Here is a 14,980-nt window from a genome sequence, read left to right as displayed (position 1 = left end):
GTCCCAAAACAAAACTAGGCCTACCTCTGTCATTCTGATTCTGAACTGTTATAATACAATTGAATGTTGTAATAGTACAGTTGAAAAAATTGAGAACATCTGAATGGCAGGCAAATCTAAAAAATAAAAACTAAGGTACAGAAACACAGATAAAACCACCTCTGTCATGTCACTGAGGAAACCAAAAGAATCTCATGAGCCAAGCATTTCAACAGCTGAGGAACATCTTCAGAATCTCAACTAGCTACAGTCATGGCCAAGAATATTGGCACCCTTGCAATTCTGTCAGAAAATACAACCCTTCTCTCAGAAAATTGTTGCAGTTGCAAATGTTTTGGTACTCACATGTTCATTTCTTTTGTTAGCGTTGGAACAACACATACAAAAAAGAGAAGAAAAGTCAAATCTGATACAATCCCACATAGAAACCCAAAAATGCACTGGCCACCCCCCCTCTGTGTGTGTGTGTGTGTATGTGTGTTTCTCTTTGGTAGTAAGCAGCACCTTTCGGGCCAAAAGCAGCCATAAGTTGTGGGCTAGAGGAGCAGTTGGTGTAGCAGTCCCACCCAGAGAAGCTCAGGAACCTATAAATCTTGTTTTTCTTTCGAATAAAAACGTTCTTGTTCAGAAGCTGAAATAATGTAGCCCATGGTTTGGCAAATTGATAGGCTTGAAAACTGTGTGAGCCTTGTTTTCATGAAATCTCAGACGGGTGAGAGATTTGTGATTGAGCAGGAGTTCCCATCCCCAGGGTGTGGAATTTCCCATGTAGTGTTTTGCCTCTTCTGTAGCTAGCCAAATTACATAAAACCTGCAAATTTCCAATTGCTCAGTTTATATATAGATTGTACAATTTGACTTATTTAAACTTGGAAAAGCAAGAATAATTGGCTTTACTGTATCCGTGGTCAAGGTATAGCTTGACAAAATATTTGGGTGAGAGCTACAGTGGAGTACCTGGAAGGTTCAACATATACATTTTTAAACTTATTTTAAACTCTATTCCTCTGTTTCTCCAGCCTCACACGCCTGGGACTGATCTTGCTGCTGCTGCAGCATGTAGCCGAATTCCTCTTTCACATGGCTCGCCTTTTCTATTTCACAGATGAAAACAATGAAAAGCTGTAAGTGTTTTTAGATGCTTTTGGAGTGAAGAAGTAGCTTCCTGGTTATGGTTTGGCATAGCTTCTCAGGTCCACCAGCAAAGGTGTAAATCTAATGGTGCATCTTGATTTAGAATGATACATTTATAACACCTAGCATAATGATCAAGTAAACCACAGCAGTAGCTCTGATTCTTTCCACCCTCGGATGTTTTGAGTTACAACTTCCAGAATTCCTGCCCATCAAACATTCAAACAGGGCTTCTGAAAGTTGAAATCCAGAAAATTTGGAAGACCTAAAGTTGAGAACCTCTGCGTTAGAGAATATTATTCATAGCAGAACAGTCGAGCACCAAGCAACCAGAGGCACCCTCTCCTAAACTGTTTCAATAAGCAAAGGGTACGGGTAGGAAAGATGTACAGGGCTGTTTCTGGTAGGCACTGGTGGAAGTTGTAGGACCAGCCACAGTGTCTATCCTTTAATATCCTTATGTGGCATTTGTACCTCCCTTTTCTAGGAGGTCCTTTTTCCTAGTGCTTGAAAACTGGAAAAATCCAGTGAGTTTGTGACTCAGAGGGAAAAGTGTCTAGGGTGTGCTCGTGCATACAGAAAATTGTAACTGCTGAGAAGGACTTAAACTGTTTGTTTGAAATATAGAAACCATTGCAGTTGGTTACTCAGTTGTCGCATTGAGAGCTCTGTGTGGCTGATGACAGCTTGATGTGTTATTTATGGATCTCTGTAGTCATCAGCCAAGACTACTATTTGAGCTCACTGGTCTTTTGATACAGAGTATGTTCTGTATCTCTCAGGGTACGTTTTGAGGCAGTCCAGAACACGGTTCCATGCTGGCAGTCTTGTCGTATACTGCCAACCAAATAACACTGGCAAGTTTTCACTCAATTTTTTTTAAAAGTGGTTTTATGTTTAATTTTTACAAGGTTTAATGCATGGGCAGTGGTATTCGTCATCACCCGGCTTTTCACCCTCACCCTTTCAGTGCTAGTCGTTGGCTTTGGGTTGGCTCGGGTAGAAAACCAGGCGTTTGACCCTGAAAAAGGAAACTTCAACACTTTGCTTTTCAGGTAAGACACCAGTGGATTCTGCTTCTAGGGCATGAAGAAATCTGCTAGGTCTCTGTGCATTAGCAGTTTAGGGTGGGTGCTGATCTAATGTTTCTCATGTATTTCCCATAGATAAGATTGGATCTATACTGCAGGATGGCATGCTTCTTTTCCTGTGCAAAGTCCCACTCCTGTGTTACACTGGAAACCATACTGATTGCACTTGGCACTGAATTAGAATCTCCCATAGTATTTTAAGACAGGGTTGGGGTAGCGAAGTTTTGTTCAGAGGGAATTTGCTTGAAAGCACTAACTGTGCTATTTGTTCTAATCCAGCTTCCCCATGGTTTAAGTCAGATTACCCAGTGTGGTATGGGCAAATAAAGCATCAGATCAGGACTTAAGAAATGTGGGTTCAAACCCCTACCCAGCCATGGAAATTCAGTGGGGGTATGGAACTGGTAAAATGACTCCTTAAATGTCTCATTTACCGGGAAAGCCCTATTAAGATCACTGTAAGTCACTTCCAACTTGACACCTTATAACACACACACGCACAGGATTTAGGTCAGCAGGGAGAGGATGGAAGGAATTTCTTCTAGAGTGGTGGGAGCAGACTTTGGGAATAATGGGTGAAAATAACATACGTTTTGATTGATTTTTTTTTTCATGGGCGGGAGAGTGAAGAAACATGAATGTATGTAGCTGTGCTGGTATAACAAGATACAAATGGGTTTTGACAAATTATCCATTCATTTAGCCAGTGAATGTTATTTTAGGGGCCTTGGAGATTTTAAACTGTAGAATTATTCATCTAGGTCTGTTCCACAAATACGCACAACCTGATGCAGATATGCATATGGGACTGTATGGCCACCTCTGCAAGAGCTATTCTCTTCATTTCAGAAGCTGCATAAGTTCTTTTCAGAATATTTTGTTTTCCAGGTTTCTGCACCTATGGGAAAAAATAGAAAAGCCCAAAGAGGCAGCTCCTTTGTGCAAACAAGCTATCCTGTCATAGGCTGCAGACTTTACCCACCTCTGGTTATAGATCAGACAAAAGTCCTGGTCCACCAATGCCCTAGCCACTTAGGCAGAGAAAGATTTGATGCTTTGGTCAGTCTCAATATTTCTTCTTCTTGGGGCAAATGCAAAAATAGGCGATACCATTATAGACCACTAAAAACTCATCAGACAATAAACTGAGCTTTTGTGGATTAAACAATGTGTGATCTGTAAAGTGGTCTATAAAGGTATCACCTATTTATGCATTTGGATTTAATTTTGTTTGGACCACACGGCTGCCGTTTATTTCTTCTTGAGGAAAGATAACTTGTTGGCAGGGCAGTTAAATTGATGTAACCTGTTTGGTGGATCTCCGGATCTAGGAGATAGCTGGATGAGCCATGGCTTTTTCCCAGCCTATTTCTCTTGCCTTCTCCTAGAATGTGTGTGCTGCTTCTGCTGTGCTTCTCACAAGCCTGGATGATGTGGCGCTTCATCCACTTCCAGCTGCGGCGCTGGCGGGAGTACTGGAACGAGCAGAGTGCCAGAAAAAGAGCAGTAGCAGCTGCCCATGGCAAACAGCAACTGAAAACCATAAAAAGGGAGTCTGGTGAGCATCATCCTTTAAAATGCTTGATTTTGAAGAACGGCAGTGTGTAGTCAGTTGTTAAGTTTAGTTGATGAAAAACCTTTTGATCAACTGAAAATGTCTAATGGAGCATCAGATTAGTCTGTTGAAGAATTGTTTCTGATAACAAATGTTCATTAAAATTGGCCGTAGCAGTTCCTGTTTAAAAGAGAACAGAATTTGCCTCTTCTGAGATGTGCACCTACTGTCATATATGCAGGTAGTATAGAAAAGTAAAGTACAGTCGAACCCCGCTTTACGACTACCCTGTTTAACTATGAATCTACTTGACAGTGAGGTTTTTGCAATCACTTTTGTGATCGCAAAACGATGGTTTGAATGGGGTTTTTCCGCTTTGCGATGATCGGTTCCCTGCTTCGGGAAACGATTTTCGCTTTATGACGATCAAAAACAGCTGATCATCGGGCTTCAAAATGGCCGCCGGCCGAAGAAAATGGCCCCCTGCTGTGCTTAGGGACGGATTCCTTGCTGCACAGGCACCGAAAATGGCTGCCTCTATGGAGGATCTTCACTGGTTGGTGAGTTTTCAGCCCAGTGGGCTTTTTTATTTCACTTTACGACGTTTTCGTTCTACAGCGATTTCGCTGGAACGAATTAACGTCGTAAAGTGAGGCATCACTGTATGCTTTTTTCCCTCGGACACAAAATCCATCCAGACCAACTATGTTGTCTTGTGTTATCTACTCAACTAAAGATCTATCTTAATTTAAACTAGAACTGGATACTGATGGTTTTTTGGATCTTTATGATAAGCTTTGCTTGCAATATCAGGTGCTTCAGTGGTGCCATATAGGAAGAGCCAAGGGGCTTCATTTTGGGGATTAAGTAATGATGTAGAGATGCTTCTCAATTTCCTTGCACCTTTCCTAGCCATCACTGAGTAGTGTGTGGTATAATCTGATGCCAGAGGCTGATGTGACTGAAGATGAACAGCGTAGAAGAAAGTCTAGGAGCCAGAAATAACTACGAGAGTAAAACCAACTGCTCACCTCTATGTTCAGACTTCTCTGTTCCTAAAGACAGTGTAGGATAAAATTTCTATAAGCCTCAATTTTGGTGGTTGTTGAGTAGTTCTGCCCATACTGCTAAGTTCCACGTTTTCAGTGTGGGGAATCTTGAAAGAAAAAGTCCCGGTTCCATGCATCTGTGTGATTCCACTGATGCCACTGGCGCACTTCGGTCTGAAATTGTAGCACTCCCTGCATATATAATTCTAGAGCCTATTGTTTGAACCTTTGACAAAACTGCTTAAGTGTTACTCTGATCCAGTTTTTAAAGCAAACTTATCTTTGGTGTCATACCTTCCCCAGGCTATCATGAAAATGGGGTAGTAAAAACAGAGAACGGTACCTCACCACGCACCAAGAAGCTCAAGTCTCCATAGAGCCAAAGGACAGCCTGCAAGGGGTTTTGAGGAGGAGATGGAGAATGCAAGACTGAGGACTCTGGGAATAAGAAGCAGATTTCTTCCTTCTGGCCTTACAAAGCTCCACCTCAAATGGCTTGAACACACTGTATGAAAAGATCACGTTCTCTCTTGCCAGTTTGCAATAACCAAAAAACCCCTCTTCCTTCCTGGTGGGGTTTAGGAACACCAAACACTTTTCCCCAGCTAATGTGTTACCTTCTTGTGCATTTTTCTCTTCACCATGTTCTTGCTTGTTTTCCTGCACCTGGGAATGTTTTGCCAGTGAATTTTTCTCACAAATCTATCCTCAGTGTATAGTTTTCCCCTTCCAATTTCACTGCATCTAGTGGTGCATTGGTCTGGGGAGAGAGAGCAGCTGTAGGATCTGATGAGTTGTCCTGCCATGGGAATAGAGCCAGGGGAGGGGCATTATGTAGGAGTTTTGATTGTTTGACTCTTGAACAAGTGGGGTTTCCAGGAAATGTTATTTTGAGTCATGATCAAGGAACAAATATCTAAAGGTGACGTTTCTGTCTGTACTTCCTAATTCTGTAATACACCCCATAAGCCTAGTGAAATGTTTAGGGACAGTGTAGGCCTTCACAACATGATGGAAAAATGCACCCTGCAAAGCCTTGTCTCAAAGGTCAAATGCTTCCCTCTGGATGCATTCTTCTGGAGATTTAGGCAGATACAAACATCTTCTTTGTAATGCTTCTTCCATTCAACATGAAATAGAATTCACTGATGTTTGGGCAAGAATTGTCTCCTGTAACTCCTGCACAGAGACCTGCTGACTTGACAGTGTATGGTGGGTGCGCAGCATGTTTTCCCTCTCCACTGTCTTAGAAAGTCTCTCACAACATACAGTGCCTTAGTGAAGGAAGCAGCTTTGTTACTCCCAACTGCACATTCTTCTGTGATAGTCTGTGATTTCTTCAATGTGGGGGGCCGGAGAGAGTTGCCATATATTTTAATGTTTATGTAACAGTTTTTGTTGGTGAACTGACATGAATGTCATGACTGTGTCCATTCTACTTAGGTGCTCCTTCCATCCCAACACAAGATGATAATATAGGGTTTTTTGCAGTTAGCCTGTGCATATTTCCTTGGAAGTAGGTCCTGCTGTGTTCATTGGGACTTACTCCCTAGTAATTGTCATTCAGGTTGAAACCTATGCCTTCTATATAATTTTAGCTTCCCCTTTTTATATGTTTTACCCAGCGCCTTTCCATTCTGTTTGCCCCTTGTGGGTGCTGAGAATGTTATTTCTTCCCCCTCTTCCAAATAGATCACTTCCAGAAGGGGCACTGGGCAATCCAATTCCTAGCTCCTTAATTCCCCTGTGTCATAATTATGAATGTGGGGAGAAGGAAACTATCTTACGGGGAATTGTTTTCCACCCAGTTGATCACCTATTCCCAAAGCTGGTGGATAATGTTAAGTTTAAAATCTACCTCGAAAGCCACTCTTTTGTAACTTCTACATTTCCTCTTGTTTCTGAAGTGAAACTAGAAGTGGCAGAGCATCAAGACAAGGGGAATTGTTGTTTGTTGTTTTCAGAATGTGGTATCTCTTCTTTCTACTGTTGAGGCACCTCATGCAGCATGGCTAGTCTTGAGTACTACAATATGCTTTAAGCCACAGTGCCATTGGTTCATGTCAGGAATATTTTCTCTGTCAAGGTCTTCTGGATTTTAGATAATCACTTAATCGAAAGAAGGGAACTTGAGACTTCCATTCTCCTTTGCCGTAAGTGGTGATACATAGCTTCCCTGTGGAATTCTTTTGTTTCGGCCACAGTACCATTTTTTCCTGGTTGATACATGGTGCAAATATCTGTTTTTGGCAGGGTATGAGGAAAAGTAGAAGTAAAGAATGGTAAAAGTGTTAAATAACCATTTATGCTGAGTGGATATCCTTTCATTCTGCTGGAAAACCACAGCTGAAACTTTAAGTAAAGGACACAGGACATCAAATGTCCAGATTACCATTTTTAAATTGATTTTCCAAAATGAGGATCTTTAATGTTGTACAGATTTCAGTATTATCTTGTGCATGTTTTTTTTCTGGGATACTTAAAGCATGTCTGTGCAACTTATGTTCCAAGAAATCAAATGCAACACACCATCCATGTGTTTCCTACCAAGGATACTATGGGTCCTCCAGCTTCCAATTGCAAAACCGAAGAGTTGCCCCAACCATGGTAGGCCCACAATGTGTATGGTTGGTAAGGTTTGTTCAGGTTAGAGGGCCACAAGTACAATCTTGTCCTAAAGCTTTTAGAAATGTTGCATAGTATGAGGTGAGCAAGACTCCCTAAGCAGCTTATAGCATTTGAACTGCTGTAGCACCATGTATATCCCTGTCGTCATGCTTTTAGTATTCGCTCTATTCCTGATTGGTACTTCTTGAGAGTATATGTAATCCCCCCTCCCCAGATCTTGGAGTATCCAGACTACAGATATTCTGATTTGAAGCAAGCCTTACCACTTCATGCCTGTCATTTCTTCGCTCTTGTTGAACCCTACATATACCTCATCTGCTTGATTTTTATATAGGAGTGAAGGACTAAGCTGGGTAGACAATGGTGCTATGTAGGTCGGGTTAGGTTAAATCAGCATGATAGAACTGTGAGTCAGCTCTTCTTGTTGAGCCTAATGGAAACCAGACCTGCCTTCCTTCTGCCCTCCTCCCTCCTACAAATAATTGATCACTGTTCCAAAGAGAGAGACCTTTGTTCAAAGATAGGACCTCTCCTGACTCAGTTTGGCTCTTGAGCTGCTGGGACTCAAAAGAGGATAACTTTTTAAAACTGCATAAAATTGTCTTTAGCCAGTCCAGTTTGCTCAGCTACTTTCTTCTTGCACAAGTTAAGCCACAGTGTAGCCTATTACAGTTTTGCAAGTGCCTTACAATGCCGTATAGCCTTTAGTTCCTTTTTATCTTTCATATTGCTTCTATATATGCATTAGTGTATTTCACATATGTACACTAGATTAGTAATTAATTCATAAAAGGGACAGCTTTTGCTGAACACATTGCCTCAGTTTCTATGCCTTTTGGGCTCTAGGTAGGAGTTGCTTGGTAAGTATAAACCTCTTTTTCATTGTAACAGTTTTAGAAACAAACATCAGTGTTGTAGTATAACACAAGCAACAGTAGCATGAGCAGGCTCGCCAGATTCCTCTGCTTGCTTTTAACTCCAGGTCATTGACTCCGTTTCTGAAATCACATAAATGAAATTGTAAGGAATCTCACTTCTGTTCTGTTCTTGAAGTCCTTTTGTGATAAGTGAAGATAGAATTAGAAGTTCTGTGATTCTTCATGCTTGATTTTGGTTCTGTGCCCTCCCCAAGCCTGCATTTCGAAGCAGAACGGATATATAGCAAGCATATTGGCTTGCCCCTTTTCCTTCATGACACATTTCAACTGAAAACTGCCTCTTGACCCTCTGAATTCATCCTTAAAAGGGAAAAGGTAGAAATTGCAGACAGCTTAGCAGAAAGCATTATGGTAGGAAGCAGTAGCATCTCTATCCCAGTGATGTTCTGCTTCATACTAGCTCAGAAACTGTAGTGTGCATGTATAAGAAGAGCCTCCCTGAAGCATTACAGAGCTACAGTACATGTAACATGTTTCTACGTTTTGCAGGAAGAAGGGGGAGACAAGCATGGCTAAAACAATTAACTCTTGGTTTCTGATTCAGTGTTATACTCCCATTGCCCAGCACACTGACTCCCAGACTGGCCAATTAAAAAGCTTACCTGGATTTGTATCCCTTTTTGGTGATCTCATCCTGGAAGAAGGAAATGGGAAAAATAGTTTGCCTTCAGTGTGCTCAGATTTCAGTGTTTTTTGTGAGCGGTCTGGTTTGTTTTGAACTCAGTCATGGGCCTCCTCTTCTTGCATCTATTCTGGTTTGACAAAGAAGTCTCATAGCACTTTCTTCCTGCCTGCCATGCCCTAAGCTGATTGGATTATATGTAGCATGATTCTGAGATCTAACCCTAAACTTTCCAAAGTTCAGTAAATAGAGCTTTGCACAGCAGGGCTTTAATATCTGTATTCTTAAAAATAGCTTAATTCTTTTGTTTTGTTGCAAGTACAGTAACCATCTAGTAAAGCAGTGAGGAGAATGGAAGTCCTCTTCATTATCAGGCCCACACAACATTTAAGTGTTTAGTACAGTATCTGCTTTTGGAATGTAATACAGATGCTGTGTAAACCTACTTGTAAGAGTTGCAGATGTAATTAAGACTGTCTTCTGCTTCCATTGCTAATGATCAAAAACAGTTAATTCAACATCTGATTTTTGTGTCTTCCAAAAGGACAGTCATTCCTATTCTGAATGCCCAGTTACAACCAGGAAATATTTATTGAGGGATTTGTTTTTGTTTGTTTGTTTTTTGGTTATCATTCAGAAACCATTATCAGTATCAGTGTTCTGCAAATGAGTACCTGAGGCAGAGTACAGTTGAAGATGATGTTGGAAATGTACATTGCTGTCCCTTTTCCCCATTAATATTTCTAATTACGGACCAAATTGAAGCCAGGAACATGATACAAAATCCCTGCTCTTCCATACTTTAATCTTGATTGTTCCTGGGAGGATTTTCTTCTCGATCATATTTCCCCTCTGCCATTAAAAAATACAACTTGTATATGGACTTTGCTGTTGTTAATCCAGTTTTTATAAAAGATATTTGTGACACAGTATTTTCTAAAATAAAAAAGGCATAGAATAATCAAAAATCTATTTTAAAAATTTGTGTGTGGATTTTGTGTGGGCAAAAATCCATCTACTTATGAAGCCTGATGTTGGTTCATGTCTGTGTTAACATCTGTTGCTATTTAGTTATAGTTCATCCCCAGTCTTGGGGCAGAACATCAGCCTTAGAAGAGAATGGGAATGGCTGTGGAACACAATGTCTGCATGTCCTATAGGCATCCAGTAAACAGGTTAATGCTAACTTATGAGTGGAGGGAGCAGGTTAGTCCTCTCCTCCCCTCCCCTCCCTCCTAGCTCTTGTGCATGGCAGTAGGTCTGAGCAGGAATGCGATATACATGCAGCTAGGAACCCTGAAAAATAGGGGTTCCTGATTATGTGGATATGCTCCTATTCAGATTTAACTCACTACATGTGGGAACTAGAATGGAGTCTTGTTACCTTGCTCGCTATGCTCTGGGTTTAAGATTAACCCTTTCATTGGAGTATGAGTTATACAGTAGAAGGTACTGTGTTCATTTCCTTTTCTCTCCCAGCCTATTTCTTGAGTTCTTAACTAGAAGGACCGCAGAGACAGAGAGTTACTGCCAGTATTTACAGTGGTAGGCGAGAAGCCTGCCACTGTAGATACTGGCAGTAGATATGGATGTCTCCATAAAGCAAAGCAAAGCAAAGTGTGCTGCTTATATACCGCCCCATAGTGCTTCAAGCACTCTCTGGGCGGCTTACAAGTTAATTATACAGGCTACACATTGCCCCCCCCCCCCAGCAAGCTGGGTACTCATTTTACCGACCTCGGAAGGATAGAAGCCTGAGTTAACCTTGAGCCAACTACCTGGGATTGAACCCCAGGTCATGAGCACAGTTTTGGCTGCAGTACAGCGGTTTAACCACTGCGCCGCGAGGCTCAGTTTCATATGCTAATTCGAGTGACAAACTAGGTAATCTTCAGAGAACACTGATGTGAGGATCTTTGAAACCTGACTGAGTTACATGGATAGGCAGGCACTCAGCTACTAAGTGATGTGTATACTCTAAGCCTAATTTACTTCATGGGATATAATTGGGTATCTGAGAATGAAGGTGTGACAAACCCAGACCTACTGGGATCTGCCACACGTTAACTAAGCTGCCACCAACCATTCCCTATAAGAAGTCACACAGACCAGGGATGGATTTTTAACAAATAAAAGAATAAGGTTTATTTAAAACAACACACAGGGAAAATAAAATGATCAGGTGAATAAGATATAGTAACGTGGCTTAGTTTCACTCATACATACACACAGTTTGGTTCACACAGAACCCTTAACTTGAAGCACAGACCCTGAACCTATCAGTTCTGGCTAACCAACAGACACCTGAACCTATCAGGTTGGTACTCTGACACACAGTAGTACCCTGTCTGACACACAGACTCCCACACCAGCTTCTTCTTCCCAGCTGCTGCTTCTTCACATCCCAGCGTCTAAACTTCTCCACACACGCTTCACATATATATACAGTACAGCCCCTCCTCCTGATGTCCCGCCTTCCACTCCCCATAGGATGGAACTTTCCCTCCAAACCCATGACAGACAGGTAACATCAGTGCTGTATGTAACACCTCCCCTCTTTATAAGTTGTTTTGTAGGGGGAAAGCTAAGGTGCTTTTCACCAAAAAACAACCTGGACCCAAAACATACAAAAACAGTTATACATACAATATCATACTTACTTATACTTACATTCTAAGTTAACCATATCAATTAGGCATTTAAACATTTACCATATACATTACATCAAGTTACCTTTATTCATACAAACCAAATTCAAAAAACAGGTACATTTAACTTTTTGTCATCAATATATATACATAGTCCATGTTTCTTTCGCCGTCTTCATTCTTCAGGTCTTCTTGACAAGGCGTCAGCAACACAGTTCACTGACCCTCTGACCACCTTCACTTCAAAGTCATAGTCCTGCAGATTTAAAGCCCACCTCATAAGTTTGCTATTGTGGGTTTTCATTGTCTTTAACCATTGCAGTGGTGAATGGTCAGTGCACAGAACAAAATGTCTTCCCCAGATGTAAGGCTTGGCCTTCTGGATCGCGTAGACTATGGCCAAACACTCCTTCTCCACGGTTGCCAAATGTCTCTCACCTTTTTGGAGTTTCCTACTCAGGTAGGACACTGGATGCTGGTCACCATTCTCATCCTCCTGGCACAGAACTGCTCCTACCCCGCTGTTAGACGCATCGGTGTAGATGATGAACTCCCGGTCGAAGTCTGGAGCACGCAGCACTGGATACTGGACGAGCGCCTCCTTCAACCTCTGGAACGCCGCCTCACAGTCACTGGTCCACGGGATGCGGTCATCAGCCTTCTTCCTCGTCAGATCGGTCAGCAGAGCCGCAATCTCGCTAAACCTCGGGATGAACTTTCTGTAGTAGCCCACCAACCCAAGAAATGATTTGACTTTTTTCTTGGTGTTGGGTCTGGGCCAATCACGAACAGCTTCTATTTTGGCCTCCAGGGGTTTTATCACTCCTCCCCCTACCATGTGACCCAAGTATTTTGTTTCTGGGATACCCAGCTGCAGTTTGTTCTCTTTGCAGAGCCTAGGCCAAAGCACTTCCTCCCCTGGGTCAAAGTGCCTCTCCCTGGCTCTCTGGACACACCAGGCTTTCTTTCTGACCTTTTGAGCTTGCAGGGTCTCTTCTGCTAGCTCTAGGTTTCTCTTTAGGTCCTTCCTCAAGGAGTCTCTATCTGTCACAACGTCTTGTGGGTCATCCTGGGTGATCTGCTCCCAATTTTGTTTGATCAAATCAAGGGGCCCTTTCACCCTTCTCCCAAATAAAAGTTCAAACGGACTGAACCCGGTACTGGCTTGTGGCACTGATCGATAAGCAAACAAAAGGGATTGCAGCTTCTGGTCCCAATTGTTTGGATTCTCTGCCAAGTAAGCCCTAATCATGCGCATTAGAGTCCCATTGAACTTCTCAGTTAACCCATTACTTTCAGGATGATAGGCAGTGGTTTCCTTGTGCTTAATTCCACAGATTTGCCATAAGCGTTTCATGAGCTTTGATGTGAACGATGCGCCCAAATCTGTGATTATTTCTGAGGCAAATCCCATCCTGGACATATACCCCACCAAGGCATCTGCCACTGTGTTAGTTTCAATGTTAGTCAAGGGTATGGCTTCAGGGTACCTCGTGGCATGGTCCACATTGGTGAGAATGAACCTGTTCCCCCTCTTTGTGGCCTTGGGCAAAGGTCCCACAATATCCACCCCTATGCATTTGAACGGAGTGTCAATCACAGGCAAAGGGCACAACTTTGCTTTGGTCCTATCGCGGCTATTCCCCTGCCTTTGACACACATCACATTGTTTACAGAACTCCCTGATCTGCTTCCCTATGTCAGGCCAGTAGAAATTCTGTGTGATTCTCTGCTGTGTTTTGTTCACCCCTAAGTGTGCAGCAAACATGTCAGAGTGCCCCCTTTGTAAGATCATGGGGCGATACTTTTCAGGTACCACCAGCTGACTTCTGATCCTATCTCCCCCTTTTGAGATATTCCTCAGGGTCTCTCTATATAAAATCCCCTTTTTCTCCAGAAATCTCACTGGGGTTTCAGGTGTTAGCTGGGCGTCAGTCACCTGTTCAAAACACTTTTGGAGAGTGGCGTCTGCCTTTTGCTCTTGTCCAAATCTGCTGTCTGTGGTTAAGGTTTCCACCACAGCTTCTGAACTCCCCTCTGCTTCCGTCTCGGGCTCATCATTACCCCCCTGAACTGTCCCCGTGGTGGCTTGTGAACGTGTAATCACTAGCACCCGTTTCACATGTTCAGCCAGGTCATTTCCCACGAGCACGGCTGCTGGCAGAATCGATGAAATCGCTAGCCGCCAAACTCCCCTCCAGCCTTGAAAGTTCACAGGTACCTCTGCTACTGGCAGAGAGATTACCTGCCCCTCAATCCCTGCCACCTTCATGCTCTCATTTGGGATTACATACTCCCTAGGAATAATATCTGGATGGCACAGGGTCACCTGGGAACAAGTGTCCCGCAGCCCCCGATACTGACGGTCAAGTATTCCTACGTCCACCCCTGCTGTCTCAAACAACTGGGAATCTGTTCTCACCAACAGGCAGCGCCTGACCTCTACAAGAGGACCATTTTCCTCAGCCTGATCAGCAGATGTAGCTGTTTCAGATTGAGTAGCCATGGCAACAGGCTCCCTCAGTGACAATGAGCCTTGCTCTTTCTGGACACAGAACACAGCTTTTGGCTTGGTTCCACTCGACTCCTGAGGCACCATTCCTTTTAGCTGCTTTAATTTCTCACACTCTGAGATTAGATGGCCCTTTCCCTGACAGAAATAACATTTTCTGGTGTATTTTGAGTCTTTCTCATCTTGTTTTGGTTTTCCCTCCAAAATCTGAGGTCTTGGTTTCATGTCTGAGGGCTTCCCTTCACCATGGGCCCCTCCCCCTTGCTGGCTTTTCCCTGGTCCCTGAGAGTACTTGCTGTAGGTTTCTTTGGATTTCCCCATAGCTTTCCCCTCACCCAAGGGCTTTCTTATCTGGTAAATAAAATCTGCGATCTCTGCTGCTTCGGCCACAGATTTTGGTTTCCTTTCTAGCTCCTTTTGCTTAGCCTCAAACTCAGCCCTGATCTGTAAAATTTCTTCCTCAGCCCTAGCTTTTATCTCTTTCACTTTTTCTTCAGTCTTATCTCTGATTTCTTTTAATTTAATGTCTTTTTGCTGATTATATTTTTCAAGATCTTGCTCACTTTGTCTGGCCTGAGCCTCATACTTTTCTTTCTTTGACATTTCTTCCACTGATAAATTGTTAATAAACTTATTTAGGAACTTCAATTCTAATTGTACCATTCTAATTTGGAGTTTCAGTTCCATCTGTTTGATCCTCATGTCCATTCCCCTTTTCTTGGCATCTGCCTCTGCCTGACTGATTTCAGCTCTTTCTTTTCTTCTGATTTCCATTTCCCTCACCCTCAGTTCATGCTGTTGGG

General features: G+C 42.6%; 1 protein-coding gene across 1 annotated transcript in view; it reads left to right on the top strand.

Annotated features, from left to right (window-relative positions):
- TRAM2 (translocation associated membrane protein 2) overlaps nucleotides 1-7,661 on the top strand; it is a 52,982-nt gene extending 45,321 nt beyond the window's left edge. Inside the window, exons 8-11 of the mRNA XM_020790586.3 lie at nucleotides 1,020-1,124; nucleotides 2,046-2,189; nucleotides 3,614-3,783; nucleotides 5,133-7,661. Of these exons, the coding sequence (XP_020646245.2) occupies nucleotides 1,020-1,124; nucleotides 2,046-2,189; nucleotides 3,614-3,783; nucleotides 5,133-5,206 (493 nt within the window). The 3' untranslated portion in view covers nucleotides 5,207-7,661. The remainder of the gene's footprint in view (nucleotides 1-1,019; nucleotides 1,125-2,045; nucleotides 2,190-3,613; nucleotides 3,784-5,132) is intronic.
- Nucleotides 7,662-14,980: the final 7,319 nt, after the last annotated feature.

Source organism: Pogona vitticeps, chromosome 1 (assembly GCF_051106095.1).
Source record: "Pogona vitticeps strain Pit_001003342236 chromosome 1, PviZW2.1, whole genome shotgun sequence".
Lineage (NCBI taxonomy): Eukaryota > Metazoa > Chordata > Lepidosauria > Squamata > Agamidae > Pogona > Pogona vitticeps.
The sequence above is the reverse complement of the archived record's forward strand: the minus strand, read 5'-3'. Positions and strand labels throughout refer to the sequence as shown.